The 20,478-nt window shown below is 41.6% G+C and overlaps 1 protein-coding gene across 5 annotated transcripts in view; it reads left to right on the top strand.

Annotated features, from left to right (window-relative positions):
• The window catches only part of SIM1 (SIM bHLH transcription factor 1), a 70,893-nt gene that overhangs the window by 12,059 nt on the left and 38,356 nt on the right, over positions 1-20,478 (top strand). For all 5 annotated transcript variants that reach the window (XM_015600526.2, XM_025042619.1, XM_015600525.2 and 2 more), the window contains exons 3-9: positions 5-87; positions 3,553-3,642; positions 4,156-4,264; positions 4,402-4,487; positions 5,106-5,305; positions 5,524-5,630; positions 6,327-6,474. In XM_015600526.2, the coding sequence (XP_015456012.1) occupies positions 5-87; positions 3,553-3,642; positions 4,156-4,264; positions 4,402-4,487; positions 5,106-5,305; positions 5,524-5,630; positions 6,327-6,474 (823 nt within the window). The remainder of the gene's footprint in view (positions 1-4; positions 88-3,552; positions 3,643-4,155; positions 4,265-4,401; positions 4,488-5,105; positions 5,306-5,523; positions 5,631-6,326; positions 6,475-20,478) is intronic.

Consider the following 20,478-nt stretch of genomic DNA (forward strand, 5'->3'; position numbering starts at 1 on the left):
ACAGGGCTCGGAGAGGCGTGGGGCCACTCAAGTCGGACCAGCCCCCTGGACAACGTTGGCCGCGAATTGGGCTCTCATCTGCTCCAGGTACTGGCGCGGGCCTCCCGGCGGCGCATGTGCTTCGAGGTCTCGGGTGCCTGGCCCCGCGCCTGGGGTCCGGCCCAGACGCGGCCTTCCCGCAGCTTCTCCAAAGTTAAAAAAGATTTAGCTCTTAACCTCACTGGGTGAAGATAGCGCCTCGAGAGGCAGAGAGGGAGGCGAGGTGACAATAGGCACTTTGAGTTTGGAAGGAAGCCCTACAAGGTCTCAGTAAGGACGGCTGAACCCAGAGATGGGACGCCATTTGACACCATTCGACCCAGGGAACCACAGCGCCCCCAGACCAAGCTGCTGAGGCCGGGCTACAAAACCGTCCAAAATGAAGGATTTACACAGGAAATAGGGAAATCTGGTAGAAATGCCCGTCAATGCTTTAAGCTCACACATTCCGGATCCAGCTGCGTCTGCAACTCGTTTCATCTCTCTATGTAATTCCTGGGCTCTCTCCTCACTCTCCATACGCCACAACCCCCGGCCAACCCAGACCCTGTACAGACCCTCAGCCACACACATACACCTCCCCAGGTAGTGAGTTTATCCAATGTGCAGACGCCCATTACCGCGTTGTTTGCAGTGTACACCGTTTTAAAATGCCCGTTGCCCGCTTAAGTCGTCTAGCAAATATTTAAAATAGTAAAACTCCCGCTGGCATTTTTAGGCTTGACACTTGTCTCCCACCCTGCATCACCTTATTATTCAAGTCCACTGCAAGCTCCTCAGATAGGAGCCTCAAACCTAAGCAGGCAGCATGGAGGAATTTGAGCTGCTTCTTCCTGGTGAGCTAAGCCTGAGCAGCATCCCGTGGAGTGCCACAACTTTTCCTGTCCTACTGCTACTCCATCCCTTCCTCAATCCCAAAGGCCAAAGAAATTTTAGTTTCATAGAGTTAAAAAAAGGCCTTGATCGAGTATTTTCTAGCAGGCCTGGCCTCCATACTTTTGAATTTAACTAGAAAGGTGCTGTCCCCCTGTCCCCTTTCTCAGGGACCACTTCCATCAGTTATCTCCCAACAACTGACCTCCCAATCTTTCCATATTACCAGTTAATTTCCCTCATCAATATAAATAAGAGAACAAAACCCAAATAACCCCTCTCCCCTCTGACTTTTGCCCAGTCTGTTCCTCTTCATCCCAAACTTCTCATAGGACTTAATTACTCCCTCAATTTCCATCACTCACCCCACCTCCCTCACTGCCACAACCCTGCAGTCTGGCATCTCTCCCAAGCCATGTGCTCAGCACAGGCTCCACCACATTTTGATATATAGCATAAGATGTTCATCTCTCATCCTACCTGACCTTGTTCATTCCACAAATGTAGAAGGGCCAACTGTGTGCCTTACAGAAAGTCCTACTTTCATGGAGTTTACATTCTAAGGAGAGTAGCCTTGCAAACCCACACAGGTACACTGTGTAGTATAACAGGTGGTATAGGTGCTGTGGAGAAGAATAAGAAGAGAAGGAGGAAGGCTGTGTTTGAGTGGTGCCATTTAAAATGGGGATGGTGGGAGAGGACCTCACTGAGAAGGGGACCTTTGGGCCTGATGGAGATGATATTGCTTACATGACATTCTCCCTCTCCCTCAGTTTATAAAGTAGTGTACTTCCCTGGATTCTTCTCCCTCTCTGCTCACTCCTCTGGTTTTCCCACCACTGTCTGCCTGTAAATGCTGGCCTTTTCCCCAAGGTTCCAGCTCTGCTTCTTCTCTCACAGCTTCAAGGCCTCCTGGGTGATCTCAGCCACCTGATCACCACCTTAACTCCTTTCCCCACATTTGCATGACGCCAGCTGGTTTCTACAGTCCTGACACTCCTTCTCAGCTCTGGGCCTTTATTTCTTTATTTCCTATGGCCAGCTGGACACATCCAAATGGAAATCCGCATGCACCAAAGTCTAGTATCTCCAGGACAAGAACTCATTATCATCCTCCTCCAGACTTTCACTCGTACAAGCCTCGTTGTGGTTACCTAAATTTTCAGTCTTGGTTAATGGTATCATTACAGTCAGTCTCAGCTTCTCTTTCTGTCACCATAAATTCCATAGCCAGAACCATCTTTGACTTGGACTCTACTTTCTCTCTATCTCCCTTAGGACCACTTAAGTTTAGGCTCGACCATCTCTAATCTCCTCATCCCTCACTCTTACCTCCTGTGGGTGACTGTCCACACTCTGCCAAAAACAAACAAACAAACAAACAAACAAACCAAAAATAAAAAACACCAAAAAAATAAAAAACCAAAAAACCACACACATCGAAGAATGCTATTCTCCTGCTTAGAAACCTCTGCTGGAACTCTGATTCCCACAGGAGCATCTCTGAATTCCTCAGATTGACATCTCAAACTCTCCAAAAATCCAGCACTGACTCACTCAGCTCCATTCTGGTACACCAAAATGATCATATCTGACTATACCAGATCTGCCCTCCCCTAATCCCTGCCTTTGACACATCAATCCTTCTGCCTAGGATGCCCTTCCTCCCTTCTTCAGGTCAAGCTTTCTCTTCAAGGCTCTGCTCAAACAGCTCTTCTAAGTTCTCTGTGATTCTTCCCCATGCCTCTGGCCACTCAGCCCCCAGGCCCCCACAGCACTGTCTAGTCAGCTGTGTGGTCATTATATCTGTCTTTAGGTCAGTCTTTAGGCCGCTGCTGGACTTCCAGCTACTTGAGAGCGGGATTTGACTCATCCTTATGTCTCCACTGCCTTGACTGAAGCCTTGTTCACAGAGATAAAGGGACAGTGCAAGTCTAAGACTTTCCTTCATGGAGAGCTTGATGCATCAGTTTGATGAATCAGTGTAAACACACACACATCACACTATTGCACTATTCTATGGACTTGCTGCTCGGAAAGCCTCTCATCTCCTAAATCCCCCTCTCCCGGACCCTTTTCAGAAACACTGGCCAGCTGCCATCTGTCTGCAATTTTTCAGATTGCCAGCCCTTTCACATCACCCAGTAACTGCTATTTCCCAAACTCTGTTAGTACTCCTTCCATTATAGGACGCTGACATTATGGAGTCCTCCAAGAATGACAGGAAACCTCTGTTTCTTTCAGTGATCATTACCCCAAGAACCTAACCCATCTCTTATAGCAGGCTATGATTCACGCCTCCCAGAATATGTGTGTGTGTGTGTGTGTGTGTGTGTGTGTGTGTGTGTGTGTGTGTGACAGATACATCTGCTTTCTCCATTTTGGTGCATCTTGAATCTTGGATGGCATCACTTCCTCTTGGTCTCTTTCAGTGTGCCACAATTCCCAGATGCTTACAAATTTGAAATGAACAAAAGAGGCACTCCTATGGCTGGTTTTCTATGCCCCATTTCCTGCCATCCCCTCTCTACCTCATCTCTCTGCATTTCTGGCTGAGCATCTCTAACTTCTGCCACCCGACCTCAATTTGTCTGTATGGTCCAGAGGGCTCTCCATTCAACTCTGTTTCTCTCTCCTCAGACCCTGGATGGTTTCATCTTTGTGGTGGCCCCAGATGGAAAGATCATGTACATCTCAGAGACAGCCTCGGTCCACCTGGGTCTTTCTCAGGTAGGTGAGTGGTCGACACCTCTGGCCCTCAGTATTTATGTCCAGAGCTGGAGGCAGGAAGTGAGGGGTGGGAGGGCTTTCCCAAAGTTTTGTATGTGCATTTCTGGGATTGGAAATATCTCAGCTCACAGGAATCTGGATCTCTTTCTCCATTTCTCTTATCTTTTAACTTCCATTCCAAACCCAAACAACAGCTATGTTTTTGAGTCCCTACATAAGTCAGGCACCGTGGGAATGGGTTACATACTTATGTCCTGATGTCTTAACCAGAACATTGCCAGGGATCTACTACTACTACTCTTATAATTACTATAATTATTTCCTTTCATAGACAAGGAATCCCAGGCATAGATAGGCTGCAACAGGTAGCAGGCAGAACTGGAATTAGAACTCAGGGCCTACTCTGGAGTTCTGATTCCTGTCCCCACAGTCCTGTGGATCCCTGGCCCAATCTTCCATTTCCCCCATGGGGCATCCACCACCTCAGAGACAGTGATACCCTCCTCTTTACAGGTAGAACTGACCGGAAATAGCATTTACGAATACATCCACCCAGCAGATCATGACGAGATGACAGCGGTGCTCACGGCCCATCAGCCCTACCATTCTCACTTTGTTCAGGGTAAGGCAGACGCGTGCCTGTGACACTCGGGCGCATCACGGTCCGCTTGTGGCTTGTCCCCAATTAGCCATAGCAGAGATAGTAGTGCCACACCTCACGTCTCACATCCTGCGCCTCCCTCTGCTCCTCTCTCTCAGAATACGAGATAGAGCGCTCCTTCTTCCTGAGAATGAAGTGCGTGTTGGCCAAGAGGAACGCGGGCCTCACCTGCGGCGGCTACAAGGTACGAGACTAAGAAGGAAGAGCCAAGCCTCTGGCAGCTACCTAGCATTGGAAGGAAGTTCCTGTGGCGAGGACCACCCTGCATGCATCACAAGGGTCGTTGAACTTTGTGAACACGTGGAGACTACGTTTTAAGACAGTCTGCTGGCGGCTGGGACTCTTAATTTGGGGCCCATAAGGGGCCTTAGGGATGTGTCCAGGGTCTGAAACGTTCAGTTGCTTCGGGAATTCGTGGAATTTACACATGGCTTCAGATTCTAACCCCCAGAGAGGCTAAGAACCAGAGCCTTAAATCCAATCCGTGGTTTCCCTGTTTAATAAGATTAAATATGCAGGTTCAAAGGCCCAGCTTCAGGGATTCTGATGCGTTAGGGTTGGCAGGGTCCAGGGCTTTGTGTATTTTTATAAGCCCCCGAAGTGAATTCGGTGAGGCAGAGTGGTCATTTCCTTGAGATACCTTGGAGCACTTGGAGCAATACCTTTGGACACTTGAGAGCTGGGGCATGGCTCACATGGTGTTTGTGGCACAGATGAGTCTTATGGTTTTAATCCTTTCTCACCTTTTGGGGAACTTTCTTGACTAAATGGCTGAGCCTCACCCTGTCACCCTATGTTGTAGGTCATTCACTGCAGCGGCTACCTGAAGATACGCCAGTACAGCCTGGACATGTCCCCCTTCGATGGCTGCTACCAGAATGTGGGCCTTGTGGCTGTGGGTCACTCGCTGCCGCCCAGCGCCGTCACGGAAATCAAGTTGCACAGCAACATGTTCATGTTCCGCGCCAGCCTGGACATGAAGCTCATCTTCCTGGACTCCAGGTGTGTGGCCAGGGCGGGAGAGGCTCACCGCTGGAAGGAGGGAGGCCCTGTTCAATGATCGAGAGCTCCTCATGGACTTAGGCGCCCATTTTGCAGATGAGGAGACTAATCGGCGGGCCCTGCGACGTGAGGGTGGGCACCCAGGTCTAAGGTGGCTTTCTGGGGGTAGGGTGCACCCCCGAACCCCGCTCTCATCACGCGGGGATTGCTCTCCACAGAGTGGCGGAGCTGACGGGGTACGAACCTCAGGACCTGATTGAGAAGACCCTGTACCACCACGTGCACGGCTGCGACACCTTCCACCTGCGCTGCGCCCACCACCTGCGTAAGGCACCACCCTGCCTGGCACCCGCACAACCCCAGCGCTTACCGGAGTACGGTGGTGAAGGAGGTGGGGGTGGAGGGGAGCGGGCGTGACTTAACTCCCCAGCCAGCAGACAGGTGGGAGTCCTCGTAGCCCGGTGGTGGTGGTGGTAGGTGAGGTCCTGCGCCCAGCTGCGGGGCCCCACCTTGTTTCTCCGCGGGCCCTCACACCCGCGGAGAGTTTTGGAGTTTCCAGGTGCAGTTCCCCCGGGAGAGGTCTTATTCTCCTGTTGATATGCTGCCCCCTACCCCATCTCCCATAAACCTCACTAAAGATGGGGAGAAAAAGCGAGGCTAGCCCACTTGGCTCATGCGCATAGATCCATATCTCTCGCCTGGCTTTATATACTGCTTTGCTTTGAACTTAGTCTCCCGGGACAGGGAACGTGAGCGTGGGAGCGAGCTGCCCGGAGCCTACCTTCCAGGGGTAATCCCCCAACTTAGAGCGCCCCCCTGCTAAACATGAAGGACTGAGGATTCAATGCAAATTAACTGGACAATCAATTGGTTTGGGAAAATGCGCGATGTCTCTCCCTCCTGCCTGAGCGGACTTTAATTAGGACCCGCGGGGGACCAGCACTCGCACCGACAGGGGTTCCATGGGGGCAGATCAGAAGCAGGCTCGTTCACCACCAGCTGCCTTCTGTCTCTCCAACAGTGCTGGTGAAGGGGCAAGTGACCACCAAGTACTACAGGTTTCTGGCGAAGCACGGCGGCTGGGTATGGGTGCAGAGCTATGCGACCATCGTGCACAACAGCCGCTCATCCAGGCCACACTGTATCGTCAGTGTCAACTACGTCCTCACGTAAGTGCAAGTCTGGGACCCATTCGTCCACTTCATGCGCTCCTGGTCTCCAGGAGGCTGCAGGCGGCGGACATTGCCATGTTAGGTGAGGCTGGGGTCCACAGGGGAAGCAGGTTTTAACTCCGAGTGCTGCCTGCGTTGGGAAACGGCAGTTTGAGCACTTTTATCTTTATGAAGAGGCTTCCTTCGTTATATTTTAGAGAAAGATTTAGGAGTTTTTCTATCTACAGTCCATATTTGCTTTCTACTCTCTCTCTCTTTTAACCTTTTAAGGGAACTCTGCATTAAATAAAATTTAATGCGGCATAAAGGAAAAAAGAGAAAGGAAAGAGTCCAACGTAAGGAGCCATTTATGGATAACAAACAGGACATCTGTTTCACTTTTTCAAATCTGGGTTTGAAGTTCTTAATTTTAACCAGAGTCTCCAATCAAAGTTAAGAGTTCTGAGAGTGATTTTTTTTCTCCTTTGAACCACAAAGTGAGTTTAAGTGACCAAGAGGGTCTGACTTTAACCTCCAGAAAGCAAAGGGACCCGAACTAATGCTGGAAGTCTTGGCCGGCGCCCAGGCCCCGCACGCGAGTTATATGACAGCAGCACTAGGTGAGGAGCCGGCCTCGCTGTGTGTCCTGCAGGTGCGGCTGGCTGGCTGGGCGGCTACCGCAGCCGCAATCGAGACTTATTCTTTCTAGAAACAATTATCGTGTGGCCCTGCAGGCTGATCACGTGACCTGGTGTGTGGCCGGTGAAGAAAGCACGTTCTGTATAATGTTTGTGAAAGTCGAAAGGTTGAAGCCTTTATGAAGAACCCTTTTGTGTTTGCAGTTGCTGTTTCTCTCTCTTTTTTTTCTTTTTTGGAAGTTGAAATTCTTGTGATTTCAGGGGACCTCAAGAGTTATTTACTTTGGAAGAGTTGACACACCAGGCACTTAATAGAAATGCTATTTAGACATTAGGAATTTAGTTAAGGGGTGCATTTTGTAATCAGACTTTACTATAGGCAATGAGGACTGGATTCATTCCAAGTTCTTTTAAATTACCGAATTAAAAATGTAGTAGTTGGAAATGTTATACTTGGCAATAAGACTATTTACTTTGTGCCCTGTTTAATAAGAAAATTTAATTCAATAGACTTGGGAAATGAATTTAATTTAGATAAGAATTCAGTACTCAAGAATAATAGCTGGTTATTAAGAAGAATCATTTTATTTTATCATTTTAGTAAACGGTGTTCAAATAAATACTGTTAGATTTTTGTAATAGCATGAAGGCTGTGGATTTTAATACAGAGCAGAAAACAGCAATATTTTCGGTATCATGAAACAAAACCATCTATTTTATGAATGCAGTTTTTGATATTATTAAAATAAACATAAGAGAAAATGACAAATCATAATTCATAAAATAAGCCGCTCTGTGAAGCCTAAGTATTAAAAAGTGAAAAATTATGTCTGCTTACCATGGAAAGGAAACGGACATTCTTTAAGAAGGTGCTTTGTATGTCTGAGACATTGCAAGCATTATACATACACTCTGTTCTCTGGTGGGTGCCTGTGGTTAGCAATCATTTTTTTATCAAATAGCGGGGTATATAGTCACACGGACCCATATAAATGATCAGAATGCAAGTTAGACCTCCCAATGGGTAAACTTAATTTATGTTTGGAATCATTTTGAAATGTTCTGTTTTGTTTTCCATTGGATAAATGTATTTTCTTTCTTCTGTTGACTCTGTCATTCTTCACTTTACACACTTCTTCAGAACTGCAGGATTGGGCTACCAGCTTTACAACAGATTAAAAAGATGTAATGAGGATAAATGATTTACAGAAGAAAAATAGCACAGCACACATTTTTCCAAATGTTTTATACCTCTAAATGAAAATAGAAATAAACAGAAGCATACAAGATGAAAAGCTGAAGTTGATTACCTTTTTATGAGACTCAGTTTCAATTCTTGACCTTTCTTGGTATAAAAATTCTTAGGACAATTTTTATAGCTGCAAATGTGGAAACTGCTTCTAGATAAAATGTCATCAAGTGGCTCTGTGTGTGCTGACAGGATTTTCATAATGAACAGGTTGCAGTTTGTTTGATGTGTATATCACACATCTGGCTGGAAGTTACTAATTTACATTGTCTCAGCAAATTAAATAGATGGCTATTGATTCTCTATGGTAGCAGTGAACTATCACATACATTTGTTTTCATGGTTAGTTCTCTGTGAAGCCTGAAAATGATAAGTGAATTCTTTCCAAATACACCATCTCAAACAATGTACTTAAAAACCACAAGCCCCCCGAATAATTTGACAGGCCAGATGTTTTTCCAAATTTAGATATTTTAATAGCATACATTTTGGAGGAATTTTCATGTAATGAAAGTAGAGAGAATTTTAAATAAGCATTCATCAAATGAAGGTGTGACATTTTGGTGGAATCTACATTTATAAGAAGCTTGTTTTTCTAATTTCTTGATGGTAAATTTATTGTTGAAATTAAAATATGCCTAGAAAAATTCGTCATTATTATCTAACTAGAGCATTGATGAATAGAAATTTTCAGTAACTTTGTTTTAATCAGCAGGTACAACAGGGAATATGGGAATTTTAGAGGCAGGAGGTGTATACCCCGATGCTTTACTGGGTTTTGTATGACCACACACAAAATGTTCGTGTTCTGAAATTCTGGAGAGGAGAGTGAGAGGACACTATGATTAAATTTAAAACATTCTCTCAGTTTTACTCTGGATCCTTGAGATTTTCTGAGGCTTCTATAGCTCGTCGTTAAAACTGAAAAACAAAAACATAACCAATAACCAACTACCCTTTCTACAAACCCATTAGAAACCCCAAAGCAAAAAACTGACCAGTTCATAATTTTCTGTAAGACACACATGCCCTGTTACTTTTATGTGGCACATTAAAGAAAAATTTCTTTCTTACAAATTTTGGTGCTCACGGGCTTTGTAATAGTGTTAAGTATGATAGGCCCTGCTCCCTGATTATTTTCTAGAGGTGAGTGAAACTAGTGTCTAGTAACAATGAATGTTGAGGAAAGTCCAGAAAAGTATGGAGAGGAAAAGGAAAACATGCTCTGTAAAACCTAAGTAATTTCCTTGAGTTCATATTTCCTTAAGTTCATGTAATTAGTAATGTTAATTATTAATCGCCAGTTCTGATAGAAAACATTAGTACTTAATGTAAAGAAAATTGAAAATGTAGAACACCTGATAAACTATGAAAAGTAATTTCTAGGAAAATGAAGTCTTGATTCTCTGTGTGTTTTTTAAAATTTATTTATTTATATTAGTTTCAAGTATCCAGTACATTGGTTAGACATCTATACAGTTTGTAAAACTATCTCCCCAATCACTCCCTCCCTCCCCTGGCCCTCCACCTAGCCCTCATATTAATGCTAACTGCATTTCCTCTGCCCTGCTCCCCATTCCCATGACCAACTATTAACTACTAATTTGTACTTCTTTAATTGATTCTCTGTGTTTTTAACTTAATATGTTTTACAAATAAAACTTAAACAAAAAACCCACTTTTAGGAATAAGCAAATGAGATGTAAAAATCTAATTTTAAAATGTTTTAAAACATAAAAATTTTCAACCATACAAAACAGTTGAAAGAATAGTATAATGAATATCCATACACATCATCTGTCATATAAGCCATATATGCTTTATGTACCAAATTTTTCTCTACCTATGTGTGTCTATTTGTATGTACATTTTTCTCCACTGAATCATTTTGAAATAAGCTACAGACATCATGATACTTACTTCATCCTTAAATAATATTTTCCTACATAGTCACTATACCATTCATGATGGCACATTTAAAATGTTCAGAATTTCTGTGTGTAGAAGGTTGAAAAAATATACATGAGAGCTAGTTTATTGATGCCATTAAAAACAATCTGCCACTGAAATTTATCAAGCACCCACTGATATATACCCTCAATTAGGCTGATTGATAGATGATATTTTGTGAGGGGACTTCTGTAGGATATATTTGTAAATGTTAGTGTGTTTTAAACTAGACTTCTAATGAAAATTGTAAGCTAATATGATTCTGATATTTTGCCTGGAAACTAAAAGAGAGACAAAATTTCAAGAGTGATTTGGTTATTTTGGAATCAGATAGATTTAATATCTTTAACCATTTTTTTGTTGTTGTTGGTAAAGAAGCCTTCTCTGCTTGTTTATCTCCTAAGTTTAGGATGGAATACTATTTTAGTGGAAAATCTCATATACTATTTTAGAGTGATTCACTGAATACATAGAAGGAAGTAATTTTCCGTGTTAAAATTTCTATTTCAGTGTTGCAGAAAGCAGAATAGAGACAATTTACATTAGTGGTCTACATGACATTTGTTATCTACTAAATAACCCTTTTGGATTTGTAGAAAAGTTAGGGCAAATGCCAAAGGAGACATACTTCATGTAAAAGAAAAACAAAACCAGAGTCTCCACATTTTAATTATTTCAGGTCCAATAATTTTTGGTCTTTGCACAACATCGTTGTAGTTCTCATAATTAAAAGAGGTTTTAAATGTTAACATATTCTGTGAATATAAACATTACTTATCCTTATCATAAAGCAGCAAACATTAAAATAAGCTTATATTAATTTGCTCTTTCAAGTATACTAGTGCTGAGTTAATTTGGGCATTTAAAAATTTTAAATTAATTTAAAGGCCCAGTGATATTATTGTTATTACTACTAGGACATTTTAAAGAATCCTTTTAAAAAACTTGACCAATAATATGTACAGTTATAGAAATAGATTTTATTTTCCTGGTTAGCAAAACTTCTCTTTTATATTATAAATAATGTGAAATGAAGTGCCTTTTGATTTAGGAAGCTACAGCAAAATATAAAATAATTTACTCTCATGCCTCAGATCTATGGATCTCTTGTTGCATAGATTTAATTTTCAATCATTAAAAATAATAATTATACGCTAATGTATACCCATAAATTAGATTTGATACTTAATTGTGTTTGATCTTTATTATGATAATATTGAACATCTAAGCCCCAGTTGTCCTTTTCAAATGATCTTTTATGAAACTGAATCATTATAGAAACAAATCGAAGATACCTTTGGATTAATAGTAATTTATAACAAACAAAACTATTAAAAGTAATTAATAGTAATTTTATAACTACCAAACACTTTATTAAAAGGAAGTGCTGGAAGATTTAGTCTCTTTTATAGGACATAATACTAGTAGTCATTTAAATAATCTTATCTTTCATATACTTTTCACTTATTGTAATTTTAATCAAAATAATCTGTATTTAGTTTTGCATTCTTTTTTAAAACTTTTTTAAAAATTAAGTTTATTGGGGTAACATCGGTTAATACAATTATGTAATTTTCAGGTGTACATTATAATTTGACATCTGTGTATTCTATTGTGTGTTTACCACCTCAAGTCCAGTTTCCTTCAGCTACCATATATTTGATTCTCCTTTACTCACTTCACCTTCCCCCAACTCCCCTATATTTGACCCCCTACTGTGTCTACCCTATCTCCTCTCGCACCTCCTACCTTCTGGTCTTATAGTTCATGTCCATGAGTCTCTGTTTGTTTATCCTATTCATTCGTTGCTTTTAGGTTTATGTTCTACATATAAGTGACATTCATTATTTATGCTCAGACTTTTTAACAAATGCCAAGTACATTTGCTTTCAATGTGCTGTCATGTTTGTTAGCTAATTAACTTTTTTGACCGCTCTATGAGGTGGTTGGGGATAGGGTTCACACTCCTCATTTTCTAGGTGAGGAAACCAAGGTCAGTATGCAGAATAAGTGGCAAAGTCAGGATTAAAGCCTGGGCTATCAGCTCCTACTGTACAGTGTGATTCTCTGTACTGGGGTGGGAGTCGGGTAATTGCAGGAGAGAAAATGTCTAGGAGAGAAGGATGGACTTAAATGACTGAGGCCTGTGCTATTTAGCCCACCCAACTCTGGATAGGCTTTTATCTAATCTCATAATGAAAGATTAAAAAGCTAACTCTGTGTTTCAGCTTCACAAGTATATACAGATATTCACAATTTAGTGCTTTAAATTTAGTAGCGCTATCTTCTCAATGATATTCAATTAAGAATAAATCTTTTTCTCCCCTTATGTCTCACTAAGGACATTTTCATTTTGTAAGAAAAAAATGAAACCTGCAGACATTTTAGTTTAGCGAATTGCTTGCCTTTAGGTTACATAGATACATTATTGCTATTACTAATTATTTCATTTCTGCAACGATTTAATATTTTATGTTCTTGTTCAACACAAGTGTTAAAATGAACATCAGTGGATTGGCAGGCCATGTCATTCTTTTTTTTTTTATCAGATGAGGCACAAATTTCCTCCTGTGCCAGTGGGATATTTCCCAGATAGTGTGTGTGTGTCCATGTTTGGGGGTGGGGTGCAGAATTGGCCCTTTTCTGTTTTTGATGGAGAATGATGGAGAGGTGGTCCCCTGGGACTCTGTTTAGGGTCTGGGGATAGAGAGCTTCCCTGCATGCTCTGGGAAGGTATGTCACCCTCTGGCTTTTTGTTAATGCTGCTGCCCAACTGCTTTCTACTCCCTAGATTTTCCTATGGAGACCAAGTGGCCTCCACCCCTTCTATGTTATTGTCCAGATCTGGAGGGCACTAACTCACAGGAACTCCTCTTTAGTTCCTGGGTGGAGGCCACTTGGTGTGTGCTAACTGACCAGCCTGACCAATCCTCTCTGTCTTTCTCTTAGCTGTTGGGAGGGAAAGGGTTCTGATCTTTGAGTCACATCATGGAAAAACATGGCTCATTACCTTATCTGAAGGCAGAGATCCATACATGTTAATGTGACTGGATGGAAAAATACAAATGAAGCTTTCCTTGAACTCCTCAAAAGCATGTTTTTGTCTTCTGACTTAGTCTATTCATGTGGTGAACACTCTTATGTTTGGTATAAGATGTGTGTGTGTGTGTGTGTGTGTGTGTGCAGTGGTGTTGGTGGTGGATTATGCATATCTTGATAGTTGGGCAAAAGGCTGCTACTACTTTCCCCTTATCCAGTGCTTTCCTCTCTGTTCTCTGTTCTCATTGGCTTGTGACATCATTCCAGATGAGCAGGTGGTGAAAGAAAATTCATTTTGGTTGAAGTGCTGGTATCTGTGCTTAAGTTGTCATGCAGAAAGGATTGGTTGGAGTTGAGAGGAAACCTGGAAATACCTGAGTGCCTATCAATGGAGGAATCTAACGTTCTGCCTTGTCTGAAGAAATAACTTCTCCCTACCTCCCTTCACCTGCTTCAGGAATTCAAGGTCCAGGAAGGTAGCAGGGGAGAGAGGTGGTCCATGGTGATATCAAGGCTGAGGGGGATGAGAAGGAAACTTAGTTTTGTGGGGCATTGACAATGTTTGGGGTTTGGCTGAGTCTGGACCATCTGTTTACCATCTGTGACTTTTACTCTGGGAAGTTATATTGCAATAATATTGTGATTTTGTTTTTCTAAAAACCCACAGTATCATTCGAAGAAATCTGTAAGGGAAAGGCATGGGCTTTGGTGTCAGACCCATCTGGGTTTGAATATGCTTTGCTGAGACTTTAAGAACAGCTTTACTCCTTTGACCCTCTGTTTTCTCATCTGTGAAATGGGGACATGCATGTCCAACTTCTAAGGATTGAGAGGGGCTAAATGAGATAATGTATATGTAGCGCAGTACCTGGCAAGTGTTCAAAATATCTTGACTGCTGTTATTAACCGTTGTCAATTATGTGGCACCAACTGAAATACTTTGGAAGAGGATGAATATTTCCTTCTTTATCTTGAATTTCTAAATCCTCAAACCCATAAATTTAAATGTTTATTTTCTCCTCCTTCCCCAGTCCCTCAACACATACACTTCCAAGCATTGTGCTCTTTGTGTGCGGTGGTTTCTATAGTAGGGTTAATCTCACCCTGTTTTTTTACTGCTGTCATTGTAGACTCCAAAATGAGCTGAGATTTCTACCTAGAGGGAAGTAAGCCAACATTCAGTAAGTGCCTTATTTGTGCCAGACAACATGGAATTCTTTTACCTGGTAGAATGGTGTTTTATGGAGAAAAAGAATGTTCCTAGAATGTTCCTAACCTTTTATCAAATTTCTGAGGTTAATTTAGTTGGAATTGGTGTTTTGTCAACTTTACCAGTGTTTGTAATTATAATTTAAAGAGAATGAAACATGCAGCTCTGGCATTTTTGATGGTATTCTGTAAAGCCTTGTGTATATTCCCTGTTACTCTACATGGACTGGGTATGACTATATCACCAATGTCTCATAGACATTGGTATGGCAGATTGCACTGATTTATTGCATGAATACATAAAACAGAAGTCTTGGCATCTCTCGAGTAGTTTACAATTTAGTTGGCAAATAGAAGTGTTTCATTTAAATGTTTAAGAACTCAAATTAGCACAGTTTGAAATGATATGGTACACTTGGACTATTTGCTGCGGGCACAGAATTTGAAGGAACTTGAAGTGAGGGTGGAGCTATCAGGAAAGTAGAATTTTAGGGGTTGGAAGCAGAGGTAGGGTTTTTTGAGATGGAACAGTAACTTATACATATTGGTCCCATTGTTTTTTTTTCTGTAAGAATTCCTTGAAACACAATTGGTATTACTTTTCAAATTTGATTCAACAATGCTTTTCTCACTGCTCTTGTTTAAGCTGAATTTTCTTTCTTTCCTTACCTTGAACTTTTTTTTGTTGGAATTGAGCATATTCCATCAGGATTGGAAACTACTTTCCCTAGGGCTGTTACCTGTCCTAAATTAGTACTGGTATATCTTTGACATGTTCACCTACCTTAAGAATAAGTTTTTAGCATCTAGGCATACAACACAATTTTTTTTACGTTCTTAGTTTATTAATCCTCTCATGAAAAATCTGCTCAATTACTACAGATAAAGTCACTGACAAATCTTTATTCCTTCTGTTGTTCAGTTTTCACTTTTTACCAGCACCAACACTGGCCTTTGAGGTCCCTCTAACTTTTGTCATTCTGTTCTTTCATTCCTTTCACTGTTTTCTTGAGGTCTTTTTTTTTCTCATATAGGCCATGTCTTGCAAGTCTACTTTTGGGTTCATTTTTTATTTTTATTTTTATTTTGCATAATCCAAGGAATCATAAATCATGCCAAAGCCAGTTCTCTTGCCACTACCAAAATGGGTTCTAAATCCAAATACAAAGATGACTTTTGGTGCGGTCTTGTACATTTGGCTATTTTTCCAAAATTTCTTTCTCAGGTACTGTGACCTTTCTAGGTGAAGGACATCAATGACCATTTGTTTTCATTGCAGTAGTCTGATGATCATGAACATCCTGGTCTGGATAGTTACTGTGTTATTCATGATGGCAGCCAACCCTCAAGCAGCCAGGGAGGAAAAGAGAGTACATAGTTTTAAAAGTTTTAAGAAACGTCAGTATTCTACATTGAATGTAAAAATCTTATTGAAATAAATACCTAGTGATACCACAGTATAATGGTTGTATTTTAAAAATTATTTGTAGAAAGCAAATGTGAGGTATACATTAGAATGATGAACACTGGCAGATTGGAGGAGAGGGAGGTGCAAGGTACCTATATAGCTGGTTCCATATTTGCAATACCAGAAGGCCTCCTCAGTGCGGTGTTTGACATCATAATCCTACCGTTAGAATATGATGCAGCCTAGGCTCCTTAGTAAGACATTTCAAACCTCTCTTCGAATCCTATTGCTACCACTAACAGGCTTTGTGACTCTGGGCAAACTGCTTAACTTTGCCATCTCTATTTTTTTTCTAGTCTGTAAAATGCAGGTGATAATAACATCTACTTCAAAGAATTATTGTGAACATTAAATGAGATAATGTGTGAGGTTCTTGACACTGATTCTAACACAAAGTAACATAAATGTGAATGTAGAGTGGTCATTTCATTGAAATTAAATAAAATAATTGTTGTCCTGCCAAGAAATCAGTGTGTGACTCTTTGGCCCGAATGAGAGAATATATGAGTCTTAGGAAGGCAGAGGATTGCCCCTGAATGAGAAATCAGCAATGATTCTGTTACATCTGGAAAGGATTGTTAAATCCTTCTTCAGTTGGTTAGGACTGGTAGGTCGTTAAGCATTCATAAAAATGATTTACTGAGCACCTATCATATGTTAGGCACTGTGCCAGGTCCTGGGGGACATCAAAACGAATAAGACAGTATCTGCAGGAAAAAGAAATAAGCACAAGTATAAGCTGAATCCTAGCTCGATTTCTCTGTAGGCTTGCTCATGACTGAGATTCCTTCCTGGAAGAAAGCATGTCCACCCACAGTTAAAAAGAAGAGAGCCCTAAGTGGCTTGGCACTCCTGGAGTCACCCATGGGAAATAAGCTTCCAGATGTGATCAGACTCCCCTCTTGTTAACTGGTGGGAAAGGAGTAGAGTCAGTGGGCACAGCTGGATTGCTGTGGAGGGCGGTGTGTGTGTGCGTGATCATGACTGGTGGCCAAGTGACTGGGTGCAGGCTAGGGAGTCCAGCTTTAACTCTCACTAGGGCAACATTGCCCAGAGCAGGTCCTGTGCATCTTGTTACCTCAGCCAGAGAGAGCAGTTCATTTGAGTGATGGTGAGATGATTTTTTTTCCTGCTTTGAATGCAATTTATATATATTTTGGAGGTTTTTATATATTTTTATATATTGGAGGACTTCTAATGGGATTATAACTCTCAGCAAATTTTTAAATTGAAGAATCATTCTAGATTCAAAATAATCTATGCAGATTTATTATTTTAAAAAAAATGTTGCTAAGTATTTTAGCAACATTTTTAGTTTTGTTTTTCTTTCTTTTGGTAAGGGATAATTCCTGGGCATCGCAGCTCTGCACTGGAGAGACTGGAAGATGATTGTCAGCTGCAAGCCAAAGGAGGGATGGGAAGATGCTCTGTTCATTGTTATACTTAGAAAGGTTGGAGAGTAAGAAGGACTCACATTTGAGGAGCTGCTACTTTGTGCCAGAGGCTTAGAGAGGCCAAGAGACTTAGCCAATGCAGCATAGCCAATGAATGGGCGAATGAACTCAGAACCAGGACTGCAGTGCCCAACCGATTTCCTCTTGACATCCTCTCTTTAAGCTGGTATCATTGTACTCAGGTGACTCACATGAAATTGCCATCTCTGTATATTAAAATAGCCCAATATTGGCAAGTTCATATGATTCCATAGTTAGGAAGTAATGTGACGTTTTGCAGAGATGTTGCAGAAGTCTATAGAGAGTTTACTCTCTTCTTCAATATGGGGTCTCTACAAAGTGACTCAGTTGCTTCAATCTGGGTGTACTCAGAACCTAGTCAGCTGCCATGCAATATGCTCATCATGCAGGTCTGACCTCATCTCCTTCACCAGTTTAGTCATCAACAGTTATGACATTTTCACAAAACAGCAATCAACAAGCATCATGCATAGAATATTATTTTATTTATAACATCTAATATTTACCAGGATTCAAATGGGAGCTGCTATCTTTACTAGAAGGATATTTTCCCTTTGATTGATTGCTAAATGGATAGGGCCTGTGAAAGGATCTTTCCTTTTTTTTTCCAGGGGATTTCTTGTTCAAACAGAATTTGTTGTATCCACATCAGTAAAGCCGTGCTAATATGCGCTGCTGGCCAGATTGTGAAAATAGCCTCATTATATTGAACTGGAAGTCATAATGGTACCCATTAAGGTGGGATTCTCTCTGTGTTTGTACTTTTAAACCCAAGTCCCTTGCCACTTTTTACATCTCTCAGAGAACAGCAGCATTCTCTGGTAATGCAATCTGAGAATGTGCTGTCTTTCGCCTCCTCCTCCTGAAAATCGTTGTGAAAATAGAATCTTTGGGTCTGAGCAGTTCAGGGGTTTGTGGCTTGCTGCTCCTCTTCAGTCATTCATTTTACTCTTTGTGCTTGTGATGACTGTAATGTGTTCTGGTGGCTGAAGGTAAGAACCCATGAGATTTAATTCTTTCAACAGTCCCATTAATTGATATTGGTGTTCAAATACATGACAGGAAAAGAGCAGCTTTTTTTTTTTTTTTCCCCAGGACTAACCAAACGCAACACAAGGTTTTTCATTTTAATTTTTATGAGCCGTTAAGAGACTAATAGTGTTGGAAGTCACAGCATTTCTATTAGCTGCTGAAATCTTACTATAGTCCTGGCAAAGCGAAGTATTTGTTGTGCTGGATTTGGGTAATGGAGCCCTGCAGGGTTACAGCTCAGGAATGCTGGAAGGCTGAAGCCCACAAGAAGAAGGGCAGAGTGGGTGTCAATTTTATTCCTCCAATTAGAGCAGTTAAAGAAATAGCAAAGTGCAGGGTAGCATTTTATTGTGAGGGCTAATTAAAAACCAGGGAAAATATTTAGAGAAGCTACATGGCATTTTACATTATAATCTCTTTTCTATTTGTGTCTCTTCTCAGTCAACTCAATAGGATCTTCATTATAAACAAATTTCTATTATTTAAATCAGCTTAATTTCTGTTGCTATAATTAAGAGGATGGTAAGAAATGTTGAAGAGTGTAGTCCTTTTTATGGCCAACTGGGGAGGCTTCTGGTATTCACTTAGCAAGTATTTCCTCAGTGCCTACTCTGTGCCAGGCTCTGTGTATGGCATGACCAAGATAGAGAAGGTCCCTACCCTCATAGACCATAAATTTTAGTGGGAAGAAACAGATAGTACTTAAATTAAGCAGGACAAAGATATGAGAGTGATCAGGGAAGGCCTCTCTGAAGACTCCTGAAGATTCCCAAGGGAGGCAGCCACATTAGGACCTGAAGGGAGAGTATTTCCAACAGTGGGAAGCAAGTGCAAAGGCCCTGAGGTGGACAGCAGATTGAATAGTTGATGAATGGAGCAGGTCACTATGGCTGGAACACAGAAAGACAGAGGAAGAACAGAAGGTGATGATGCTAGGATAGAAGAGACAGATCATATTGGGTCTTGAAGGCTTTGGAAAGCCTTTGGAGAGTTCCGAGCAAAGGCGTGGCTAATTTAAGCTTAGAAACGATCATTCTGGTTGGTATGGAGTATAGGCTTTGGAGAAGGTAGACGGTAGAGGCAGGGAGACCCGTTGGGAAATGATTGTGATTGCCTAGGCGAGGGAAGAAAATAGCTTGAAAGAGGGAGGTGGTGAAACGTGTGATTCAGGATGTTTTGAAGGCGGACTGTTGGGGTTTGCAGATGGATTGGATATGAGTTGCGAAAAAATGAGGAGTCATGAACAGCACCTAGGTTTTTAGCCTGAGCGATTTAGGTGAATTGTGAGAAGGAACAGATTTGTAGGTAGGGACAAACAATTAGGGATGTGTGTAAGTATGTTTAATTTGAGTTGCCTGTCATTCATCAGAGTGAAAGTGTCAGGTAGATAGTTGGTTGTAAATGTCTGTAGAGTGGGGAAATCTGGGCTAGGGATTCGGGGTCATCAGTTTATGGTATTTAAAGCTAGCCAAGTGGCTGAGATCTCTAGAGAGTGGGTGTTAATAGAGAAGCAGCCTGAAGACTAAGCCCTGTGCCTCTCCAGTGTCATGGGGTCTATAGAATAGGAGGTGCCCAAAAGGAGGCTGAGAAGTGAGCGGTAGGGCCTGGGAATGGGAGTAGTTCGTTAAAAGATACGCAGTGAGGTCAGACGGTAGAGAAAGTGTCTTTGTCTTTGGAATGTTTCCACCTTTTTTTAGTGGTTTTCTGTCTTCTCTGTGGTGCTTTTTTACCTGATTCTTTTACTTTCTCTTATTCCAGATAACAACTGCTCTAGTTCTCAAAGTATGGCTTCCTGATTGGCAACATCAGCACCAATGAAGGGTGGAGGGGGTGTTAAAAGTGCAAATTGTGGGGTCCACCCTTGACCTACAAATGAGAAACTCTAAAGGTGGAGCCCAGCAAGCTGTGTTTTAATACACTTTTCAGGTGCTTCTGATGCATGCTGAAGTTTGAGAACCACTA

Source organism: Pteropus alecto, unplaced genomic scaffold, assembly GCF_000325575.1.
Source record: "Pteropus alecto unplaced genomic scaffold, ASM32557v1 scaffold7, whole genome shotgun sequence".
Taxonomy (NCBI): domain Eukaryota; kingdom Metazoa; phylum Chordata; class Mammalia; order Chiroptera; family Pteropodidae; genus Pteropus; species Pteropus alecto.